The sequence below is a fragment of the Lynx canadensis genome, chromosome A1, assembly GCF_007474595.2.
Source record: "Lynx canadensis isolate LIC74 chromosome A1, mLynCan4.pri.v2, whole genome shotgun sequence".
Classification (NCBI taxonomy): domain Eukaryota; kingdom Metazoa; phylum Chordata; class Mammalia; order Carnivora; family Felidae; genus Lynx; species Lynx canadensis.
This window is the reverse complement of record NC_044303.2, coordinates 157,202,898-157,215,267: the sequence shown is the minus strand read 5'-3', so window position 1 is coordinate 157,215,267 and position 12,370 is coordinate 157,202,898. Positions and strand designations below refer to the sequence as shown.

Sequence of the window (12,370 nt, the reverse complement as noted above, 5' to 3'; positions counted from 1 at the left end):
AGGGGCTTGGAATACTGCCTTGTCCATAATAAATAATAAATGGTAGTAGCAGCAGGAAGAGTAGCAGCCTTAAGAACAAGATATTGTTTAACAACAATTATATTAATAGTAATAATACATTAAATAATCATATTAGTGTCATATTTTTGATAGAAGGAATTATAATCGGTAAAGGTCATAGTAGTCATAGTGATATTTGGGACACATGTCTTATCTGTGTTGTATCCAAATAAAACCTCTTCGGGGTGCCTATCTGGCTCAGTCTGAAGAGCATGAAACTCTTTGTCTCAGGGCTCTGAGTTGGAGCCCTACACTGGGTGTAGAGATCACCTAAATAAATAAATTAAAACTTTAAAGAAAAACAAAAAACAGCAAAAAACAAAAACAAAAGCAAAACACAATACAACCTCTTTAATGGTCAGCTTCTACAGCTACTATTCATAGCTTGAAAACTCATCCTATCTATCTTGTATTAAAAATCACATTCTACTTTGATGAGAATAATTTCACTTTGACATTACCATTTTCAAGAACTTTTGATAAACAGCCTGCCTAGGTTCCTTCTGGCACAGGAAGTTTTCATCAGTAACTAAGGGGGTTAGTAATATCACAGAGCTGACTCATTAGTAGGCAGTGAGAATTGCTCTCAGGCTGATTGGTTATCTTCTTGAATGCCCACGTGGAAGGGGAAAGCATCATTTCTGACCTGAAGGAAAATCATAGAGGGAAGACAATCCTAAAAAAGGAAACTGAAAAATTAGGCTCTTTATGGCCAAATAAGTAAGATAGACCATCCCCAAAACACCACAGAAGTGCATCTGAGCCCAATAATGAGAGGTTTGAATTATCATAGGATCCATCTAATGCCATCTTTTTTCTTTTTTTCTGCCATGGACTTAATAACATATTTTAAGGAAACTACTGATTCCAAAAATAGGTACCTATGACCACTTCTGTCTTGTCCTTTATCAATTAACATCATCTCTGTGTTCTAGTAGGCTTAAAACATTACTTATTTTTTATAGTTCTGCTCTTTAGGTATGAAATATGAAATCTAGCTATGGACATGTGTCTCTCTTTGCTCTTTCCTTCCATGATATATTGCTGATTAATTTCAGATTATGAACTTTAAAAATTGTGATTCATTTGTATTACCTTTGCACATAACATACTTCATTGCTTTCAGAGTCTTTACATCTGAAGATTTGTCTCTCATACATTCAAAAGAGAAAAGGCCATTGCATGCGCTCCTGCTAAAAAGAAAGAATAGGGAAACAAATATGAATGTTTTTAACCCAGTGGTGAATGAAGTTTCAAAGCACATCAGTATGGGTCACTTCATTCATTGATTCTACCAGATGTCTTATCTGAATGCTTGAAGTTACACAATTGCACTTCAGATAGGTTTCTGGTATTTGCAACATAGAAATTGTACACACACATTCATATTAATTTACAAACATTTTTGGCAGATTGTTTTGGGGAAAGAGACCTGAAGCTCTAATCAAAGACCTGAGTTAGAGTCTAGATACTAAAACGTAATGATTTGGGGTTGGTCAGTAAAACTCCAGGTCTCAGTTTCTCCAGATATAAAATCAGATGAAACATCAATGCTATGATTCCAACATAAATGTTTGCCCGACCACCCCAGAGTTACTTGCTGTTTCCTCCTGCTCCCATAGAACTTCACTGTCTGTTGTTTCATTACTATTTATTTTTATTTTTATTTTTATTTTTACAGATTTAGCTCAGAATTCCCTTGTGTATAGGGAGTAAGGGAAAAAGAACTCTGGGAATCCACATAGTCCTTTTTTAGGAGATGACAGGCTGAGAGTTATGTCTTTGTGCATTAACTGGTTATGTAAAATAAATGCTAGTATCTGAGTGAGCCATTTCACGTATAGACTATTTGCCTTTTCTGTATAATTCATATCTCTCATCTCTTATTCAAGATGATGAAGGCATGCCCTTTGGTTTTCAGGACATATCCTTTAGGGTTCTTTCAGATGATATGCAGTAAGGTTGCTAAAGAGCTAATGATTCATTTCCATCACTTCTGGAAGCTTTTGTTCAAATCTCACATACAGTTTTGTAGATAGTACCTTGATTTTGATATAATGTCTCAAAGTTAAATATTTTTAAAAGACTTATATTTATAAGACAATAATTACTTTTTGGTTTTCCAGATTATGCCAAAAACTTTGAATCCTCAGTGGAGGGAACAATTTGATTTTCATCTCTATGAAGAAAGAGGTGGAATCATTGATATCACTGCCTGGGACAAAGACGCTGGGAAAAGGGATGATTTTATTGGCAGGTTTGTACGACTTGGTATTTTTGGTTCATCCTAGAGAGGGTGAATTTTTTTAAAAGGATAATCACTTTCTGTCTAGTTATTGTAACTGATCTTTTACCATTTTGAAGGAAGGGATCTGACCAAGGTAAAGCAATGCTTGGGTAAAGTGAAAAATAGATTTGAAGACTGACCAGTAGGTGGCAGTTTTGACCAGTCCATGGACAGGCTATCTGAATTTGATACCCAGAAATTTTCTCCAGATGTCAGAATATTGTGTGTAAAAGTTATGGGAATTGAGAACGAGGAATCTCATTTGATCAAGATACTTAAAGAAACAAAGAGCTCATTCATAGTCTGTAAAGTGATCTAAGATAATATTACTTTTTATAAAGCATATTGTGAGACCATAAAATGCATTGTTTCCTACAACCCCCCCTTCAAGGTAGAGAATCTTTATAATCTCCAAGGAGTTCATAAATCTGTAGAGTTCTCAAGTTTTAGTGATGGAAATATGTAAGAGAGGCAGATCCATGTTAATCTAATAATGAAGTGAAGGAAGGAGTATTCTGAGGCCTAATGACATCTCTCCACAAAGACAAGGTTATTTTGAACGACTACTTGAATTATATGAACTGTTTCCTTGCTTAAAATCTGTTTTTATTTTTTGATATGTATGTGCCTTTGTAGCAAAACATATTGAAACCTGCCTATATTAAAATAAAGTACAGTGTACAGGAGAATTTGTTGGTTTAGAAAATTCTTTCTTCATTGCAGGTCACATGAATTCCAAGTCTCTAAACACACAGCCTGAAGAAATGCATATATACTAATAATAATTAAGGAAATTTTATGCTAGAAAAGTAAGAACAGGAATCTGACCCAACATATTTATCTCTTTGTTTTTTGGTTTTTTTGTGTGTGACTCTGATATATATTTTTTTAAAAATGGTTTTCTTTATAGGATTATAAAGTGAGAGGTTAAATAGCTTCATTTATACTTTAATATTTTACTTGTAAAATGAAATGGAAAAAACTACCGTAACCAAATACTGTTTCAATCCTTTTTAAAGGACAGGTCTTCAGTGCATATTTTTTCCCTTTAGTAAAACATTATTTTCGGAGTTTTCTTTAAGTTTGACCTTGTTCTCTTTGGGATATACCACTAGCTTAAGTAGCAGTGTATATCTGTTGATACACTGAATACCTCTCATTATGATTATATATCTATGTTTCTATCTCCCTCAACATGCTACGAGCTCTTTCAAGTAGGTGCTGTCTAGCTGTTCCTTGAATAATTAATTCATTTTCATAATTTATGGCAACATTAGCTATATTTGGTTACCATAAGATAAATCAGTATGACTGTCATGTGTAACTTGCTACCTCAATCTCTTTACTTTATAATCATACTTATATTGGTAAGATAATGAAATCATGGCTACAGCATACTGCCTTCCTGTACTTCTGGGTCCATATTACATGAAGTACATCTTATCCCTTTTTCTATTTTTTTCCTGTGATAACAGATATCCTTTTATATATTTTATTCTTTCTTTGAAAATAATTTCCAAATTTGGAAATTATGATGATTTCTCAGCCCATCTGGTACTGACCTTTACCTTTTCCTCACTTTGTAATATTATGAATTCTTCAAGGGCATGGCTAATTATATTGCGGAAATGGTTGGTAGAGAGGGGGAACTGTTCATCTCATTTCACCTTGTTTCTGTAGGTTTGCCCATAATTTGGCAAATTTTGAGAGATCTGATTTGAAGATCTCAACTGGCTGATCTGAAGATCATAGGGATTGTTTTTGGTAACTGGGGGAGCTAAGGAAGTCTTAAGAAATTTGGGAAGAGAAGAAATTCATTTCTGGAGCTTTGTTGTTGGTGAGCATGTGGAGGTGCTAGGAGACTGGCATGCCTGAGTGGGTGTGGAAGCTCTGTGTCCTTTCCCCCTACCTTGTCTGGGTATCTCTTCCATCTGGCTGTTCCTGAATTATCTCTTTTTATAATAAACTAGTAATCTAGTTGGGTGTATATCCACCCTTTTTATTTTTTCTAGATCTTGGAGGTGTTACCACCTGTGTATAGTTTCTAGCTTGGGCTTTGCCTAGATTGTTAGACAAGTTTTTTATTTTTGTTTTTAATTTGAGACAGCATGTGTGAGCAGGCAAGAGGGGCAGAGGGAGAGAGGGAGAGAGACAGAGACAGAGAGAGAGAGAGAGAGAGAGAGAGAGAGAATCTTAAGCAGGCTCCACACTCAGCACAGAGCCCTATGCAAAGCTTGATCTCACAACCCTGGGATTACGTCCTGAGCCAAAATCAAGTCAGACACTAAATCGACTCAGCCTGCCAGGCGCCTCTAGACAGGTACTTTATATTCATGGTTATTACACAGGAGGACCCAGCAAACAGAATCAAGGAGCCCTAGGCCCTATCACCCACACTGCCTTGATGGGCAAAACTTTGTGCTCTTCTTCCTAGTACTTTGGTGGGATTAAAACTGGCTTGGGTGGTAAGTCCAAATGCTACCATTAAAGGATCATAGGGTTTTTTTTAAATTCTTATTCATTTTGAATAAATTACTTTTACCTCAAGTTACATTTTTTTTTCTAAATATAATAAAAACTTACCCATCAGCCTCACTTTTTAAAAAAAAATCCATTTTGGGGCACCTGGGTGGCAAATTCGGTTAAGCATCCAGCCCTTGATTTTGACTCAGGTCATGATCTCATGGTCCAGAGATCAGGCTCCCTGTCAGGCTCCATGATGGTCATGGATCCTGCTTAAGATTCTCTTTCTCCCTCTCCGCCTGCCCCTCCCCAGCTTGTGCACACAAGAGTGTGCCCGTGTTCTTGCTCTCTTTCTCAAAAAAAAAACCAAAAAACAAAAAACCATTTTTGGTCATATGCCAAACATAATAGCCTATAAAAGCAATTTAAGCCAAAAAAAGTTTCAGAGTACACAAGAGCACAGGTGTAGGCGAGATGACTCTTTAGGATGCTTTTGAGTATCAGTTAAAACCCCTTTACACAATAAAGGGGGTATTGTCAAATTTTGAGGTAATCACATATGTTCAGTAAAAAATTTTTGTATGCTCGGCCAATTTAACCAAGGTGCCTGTTGCAGAAAAAGGAAATGACTATGGTAAATCATTATTTCAAATCTATTCAATGTCCAGATAGCACCAGCAACTCAAGGTCTCTACTTTATGTTTATTAAATTATACTTTAAACACATCCTGCCCTTGAAAAGCAAGATATTATTATACCTAAGTGGTAGGCAGAATAAAGTCGCTGTGTTTATGTGAAGGTTGTGTAGTTACATTGGAAATAATGCAGATTGTAATAAAACTCCTCAGTTCCTAGGGTAGTTTAGATGAGAATTCCTTCCATTAAATGAGAGTTCTAGGAGTAAAGTAATAGGAGTAAAATCCATCATGGTCTTCTGTCTTGTTTTGCAAGCTATCATCACAACATTTTATGCCCTGTTAATATTTATTTATTTATTTATTTATTTATTTATTTATTTATAAATGTTTTTGCATGTAGCTAATATAAATTTAAGGTATACAATAGCTGATTTGTGGCATTTATATATTATAATATGATTGTCATGGTAGCTAGAGTTAGCACCTCTATCACATCAAATTATTTCTTTTTTGTGATGAGAACAGTTAGGTATGTCTGTATTAACTTACAAATTAGAGACTATTCTGGGAGTTGGCTGGTAGTTGGTGAGTAGATTTAAAGTTGGCCATGAAGGATAATACTGTTATTTCCATGACTGTTAATTTTTTTTGAGGATACTACCTAAATTCAATCCTACATTTGAGAACAGTTGCATGGATTGGATTATCTACGTAGACTAGTTTATTGTGTTATAGTTTTGTTATTGTCCACTTTGTTTTCCAGTTTTGGTCACATATAATGATTTTTGAAAATGTGTTTTGTAAATAATGTATGCTCAATAACAGGATTTTGGGTTTTTGGGTTTTTGGTTTTTTTGTTTTTTGTTTTTTGGGTTTTGTTTTTTTTCATTAGAAAGACAAGGCTGGCTATGAGTGAAAAGGCCACTTGCAAATTTGGAGTGTTGATACAGTGAAAGCTATTTAACACTGAACATTGCCCTTTCCAATTCTCTCTCGAACCCATGCAGTCAGGCTTATGCCACTAATAGTCCATACAAACTGCTCTTGTCAAGGTCCCCTGTGACCACTGAGTTGTTAAACCCAATGGACGATTTTCAACCTTCATCTTAATTTCATCCAGAAGTAGTACTGGACTTGGCTGATTGCTTCATTACCTTAAAACACCTTTTTCACTTGGCTTTTAAAACACCAGACTCTTTGTTTTTCTTTTACCTCATCACTTGTTCCTTCTTCGTCTCATTCACAGAATTTTGCTCATCTCCCTGCTGTTTTAGTTCTAGAGAGCCTCAAAGCCCACTCCTTGGGCATCTTCTCTGTCTACACCTGCTCCCCTACTGATTCCATCTACTCTTGTACTTTCCATACTGTCTGAGATCAGTATGACAACGAGCTCCACTCCATAACTCTTCTCTGAGCTCCAGATTCCACATCACCTCCCTGCTAGATATCTCCCTAGAATGCCTAATAGAATTCTTCAGTTTAGCAGGTCCAAGGCCAAACTTCTGATACCCAATATCCCCAAATCTTCTCTGCCTTTCAAATTCTCCCGTGTGTTGCTAATGCCAAAACCATAGAGTCCTATTTGCTTCTTTTCTTTCTCTCACTCTTATGAAACCTGTCAGCAACCTACCAATGATTCCTTCGAAATGTATTCAGAAATCACTCCTGTCATTATCTTGATCATAATAATTCTGGTTGAAGCTACCATCAACTCTCATGTAGATAATAGCCATAGCCTCGTGTTCTTCCTTCCACAGAAAACAAATAAAATAATTTGACTCCTCTGCTCAAAACCCTTCAACGTTTTCCCATCCTAATCTGGGCAAAACCTGGCTAAGTCCTTATAGTGGCCTATAATGCTTCTCATGATCCAGCCCCATCACCACTCTACCCTGAACTTCTGCTGTTCCGCCCCTCTCTCCCTCTACTCTTTTCCAGCCTCTTTGCTCTTCCTCAAGCGCACCAGACACCCTCCCACCTGAGGACCTTCCCCTACACCTGTGACACTCTTTCTTCAGATATCCACCTGGATTGCTTCTTTATCTTCTTCAGGTCTCTGTACAAATGTCACATCAGGGAGGCATCCATACCAACCCTATTTAAATCCCCCTTTCCCCTATCCTGCTTTGTTTTTCTCCATAGAAGTAACCACCATTTGACCTACTATACATTTCAGTTATGTGTTTTATCATTTATTTCCCACCACTAGAATATAAGCTTCGTGAAGGCAGAGAGTTTTGAGTGTTTTGTTTTTGTTCACTGTCACATTCCCAATGCCTAGAAAAGTATATGGCATATAATAGGTGTTTAATAAATATTTGCCAGATTTTAATTTAAAGATCTGAAGTTTGATTTAATACTGAAAATTATGGCTCTTCCTTCTCTCAGTACAGTTGACCTTTAAACAACATGGGCTTGAACTACAGATGTCCACGTATACAGAGATTTTTTTCGATAAATATTGTAGAGCACTATAAATGCATTTTCTCTTCCTTATGATTTTCGTAATGACATTTTCCTTTCTCTCACTTTCTTTTTTGTGAGAATATAACATATAATACATATAACATATAAAATATATGTGAATCATCTATTTATGTTATCAGTACGGCTTCCTGTCAACAGTAGGCTATAGTAGTTAAATTTGGAGGAAGTCGGAAGTTATACACAGAAGTTCTACTGTGCCAGGGAGCTGGTGTCCCTAACCCCCATATTGTTCAAGGGTTAACCGTAAATCCATAATTTAACAATAGGCATCAGTGCAGAGGCAGTTAGAACAGTGTGACTTAGTGACAGGTATAAAATTTCAGTGTAATTGAAGAAAGCTATGTATATATAATCCAAAAGGGGAGAATTAATGAGTTAAAGGTGAAAGTGCCTGAGTAATACTTATACTTAAAAAATACTGAATTGTTGCATTTTTTTAAAAGTAGTCTACACTTTTACCCAATACTTATAACTTTTTCATCATTATTATATCCAAAGAGTTAATGCCCCCTGGTAGGTAAATTTTACAGAAAAATGAAATTACCGTGAGTAGAAAGAAACAATAGTAACAGTGCTCTACAATGAATAGGGCACAATTGCATTAGCTCACTTTTAGGGGATAACAAGAGTCGTTCATATTATGCCAGTTTTGTAGATGCAAAAAGTGAGGCAGAAAATAGATTTAGAGGTTGCTCAGCTAGTATGCATCTGGGTGATTGATCTGAGATTCAAATCCAGAACTCCTGGCTCTAAAGACCACACTCCTTTCACTTTGGTCTTGAACCCAGTATGTTCTGAAGCCATGAAGTGCTCAGTAAAATGCCAGGTAGTCCATAAACCAACTCAGGTGGTCTACACAATAGTGCAAGTTTGAACAACACATTTTACCTGTCGCTGAACTACAAATATCAAGTAAAGGTGAAATAATGTTAATCTGCATGTAATTATTTAACTTTCTGATCACCTGCATTTTGGCAGGCAAGACGGACTGCCACCTTTACGATAATCAGCTAATAAATCCTCATGATTGTTACACTTTTATGCAGAGCAGTAATCTGAACAAATTGGCTGCTGACAGCTGCGGTAAATTGCCAAGAATGAGTGCTGTCAGAGAACAAGTTGTTTTTATGAACGTGCAGAATAAGTAAATCCTGTGTCAAGCAATTTTATTCAGTTGGAGTTATTTGCAACCCAATATAGCAAGATTTATGGCATTATTTATTAGTGTGCAAAATGCTTGTTTATCTTGAAAGTGGCATTGATTTGGGGTACATATATCTTCAGTTGGGGAATTGCTACTGACTTTATTTGTTGCATTGTTATCGGGGCTGAGGAGTTGGTCCTACCCATGAGAACAAAGTGCTACAGATGTAAGCTTCGCTGGAGAGATCTATTTCAACAAAATTTTTATTAATGGTGTTTGATAAGAAAAACTTATTCCAAATGGGCAAGTTCTGGATGAAGAACAAATGCTTCCAGAATCTACAACCATAAAAATAAGTCTGTGACTCTTGTGTGTAATGCCAAAGGAAACAGAACGTGGGATGTGTAGGTGCACACATATGTGTGTTCCAGTATAGCATAGCAAATGGGGAATACAGCCTTTGACTTTGGATATTAACAAAATTAATGTTCTCTGAAGGTTGAAGGTCAGTGCATTTGACACTCTATAGGCTCTGATTTGCATAGGTTCTTATTTATGATACCAATTCTCCAATAATTCTTTTACTTCCTACATAGAACGAAAACAATCCTCCTGCATTATTAATTTGAAAGCACAAAGACAGCTAGTCAGAAAATTCTAAACTGAAGAGAGTTTTTTCATGAAATCATTATATTTCACTATTTTTCTCACTGAGGATTGAGTGAAATATTTCATTAGTGAGATCGACCATATTTAAGGAAAGAATGGAATGTGTCATTGATTCTTGTCTTGGTTTTCCATAAAATCAACCTAAGATTTCAATCTATTTTCCTGCATGGGTTACTATTCTTTTCTTCTGAAGACTTCTTCCAAAAGTTCACACTCAATGCAGTGTTTCTTATACAGTGGGCAGAGTTTCCAAAGACAGCTTTCAGGCACCACTGTGTGTATACTAAATAGTTTACCTTCATGTCAGGCAATGGAGATTGTCACAAGTTGCTCTAATACAGCACTCTCCCCGAACAGAGTTAAACAGTGACAACTTCTAACAACAGAAAAGCAAGAGCAGCCTGAGCATTTTGTAATGTCAGAGATGGTGTAAAAACTGCATAGTTGTGAAACTTGAAAACACGTTAGTGGTTATGTATTGAAGTCTTGAAAATGCAAAAGTTCTAAGGAATTGTGTATTATATTGATCCATATATAAAATTTTGTAATATATCATGTGTTATTAGTCTTACTAATGTAAAAAGGTTCTCATATATTACAAAATCTCAAAAAGCTTCATAATGTTATTGTTACATTTGGTCACAATTATGTAAAATATGTGTTGTTGTTGTTTTTTTAAATTACCACCCCCCACCCCCACCAAAGAAATTCCATAGAGGCTTGTCTTCTTATTCTGAAGACTTTGTTTTCAAATGTCTTGCTAATCATGATGGCTTTATAATATCATTAGCTAATACTTCAAGGCACAGCACACACTGAACAAGTTTATTGTCAACGTAGATGTAAATTTCTATTGCAAACATTGTCTTGATAATTTGGGGTTGTTTGGGCTGAATTCTTGCTAGATCTGATTAGACCATCATTGGTTTGTGAATCAGAATGTGGCTGACATAGAGCTCAGCTAAGAGCAGAAGTGGTGTCTCTGCAGATTCTTGTTTATCATTCTGCTCACTGGTGCTTGTTCAATTAGCATTATCTTCACTCCACAGTTTCTTTACTGGGATCTTTTAAAGCCAATTGTCCATTTTGTGAGGATTGGTTCAGTTAAAACTAGATTATATAATCTGTAAATCCATTTAACAAGGCATATATGAACTGCAATTCGGTGAAAGCAAGTCAGCAAGTAAGGGGGCCACTGTCTACCCCTCTATGTTATGTAGTTCCTACTCTTTCCTAAAATACTTACAGGCCATAAGTGACATATCTGATGCATGGGACACCTGTGTTAATGCATATATTAAACATTTATAAAGCTTGATTCTTGCCCTGTTTTTAAATTAAAAAAAAATCCCAATAGTCCTAACATTTACTCCTGCACCCCAGTGTTCTCACACGTATGTACATGTATACGTGCAGGGTGCTAAGCTCAAGACTATTTCATCTGGGAGGAATATCACTGGTCACTAGTTCAGGCATGGCAGATAGAAGGACAGAGGAGAAAAAAAGATGGTAAGAGCACTGAAATTTTACTCTGTACTCTTAAGGGGAAATGTCACCAAATAAATGTGACATATTTCTTTCATGTGATTAAATGCATACAGTTTTTTAAAAGCACAAAGAACTTTAAGCTTTCACATGGAAGTCAGAAAACTTTCAAGTTCTTGCCATCATTAAATTTCTCTGAGCCTCAATTTCCCCATGTGTAGAATGAGAGAAAGTAGCTTTGAAATCTTCAGTTTCAAGTCTGTTTTGATTCTTCTATTGATTGATGGATTGATGAGCTGGGTTCAGAATATATAGTAAGTTTTTAAATTTTCCAACATCAAACCAAGGCATATACAACAATAAAACCACATATTATATTTAGATAGTACTTTCAACTTTTCAAAGTAGTTGCTCATCTGTTACTCCTGTGTTCTTACAACTCTATGCAAAGAGGAGGCATTTAAAAAAATTGTTTTCCATTTTATAAGTGAACAAAGCTGATGTACAAAAACTTTAAGTGACTTGCATAATAGCACAATGCTAATGAATAAGCTTTATTAAAACTTTGGTGTTCTGAACCCCTGGTCGCAGAGTCTGAAGCCATTTGAACCTTGTTCAAGGCAACACGCTGAGTCTGTGGTAGTTCTGGGAAAAAGGAGATGAGTAATTAGTGGGCTTAGAATGACTGAGTTCCTAAAATCTAATAGAGGATACATAGCAGAGGCCTGACACACTTAAATAGTTCATGAATAAATGGGTTAATGAGTGAGAGAAACAAGTGTTGAAAAGAAATCAAACCCCTTTCTAGGGGGATAATAGAGGGTGGTAGAATGGGCACATTACACACTAGCCCTGGTCTGCTACTGTCACCGTGGGTAAATTTTGGACCTCTCTTCACTTCCATATTGTCCATAAGTACTTCAGTACTTACAAAGCACCAACTATATTCTGGGTGCTATGCTAGATGCCTGCCATTGAAGTCTCAGGATACTGGCAGAGAAAGACAACTGCAGGTTATTTCATTGAGAATTATTAAACTTGGCAAGCAAAGATAGATATATCAGCTCAGGCAGAGGGTTGCTTTATCCAAACACAAAGAAAGAGCTACGCCCTAGCATGGATGGTGGGAGAATCATC

General features: G+C 36.1%; 1 protein-coding gene across 23 annotated transcripts in view; it reads left to right on the top strand.

Moving 5' to 3' along the window:
* The window catches only part of MCTP1 (multiple C2 and transmembrane domain containing 1), a 537,798-nt gene that overhangs the window by 334,627 nt on the left and 190,801 nt on the right, over positions 1–12,370 (top strand). For all 23 annotated transcript variants that reach the window (XM_030324980.1, XM_030324949.1, XM_030324905.1 and 20 more), the window contains one exon: positions 2,187–2,317. In XM_030324980.1, coding sequence (XP_030180840.1) covers positions 2,187–2,317 — 131 coding nt within the window. The remainder of the gene's footprint in view (positions 1–2,186; positions 2,318–12,370) is intronic.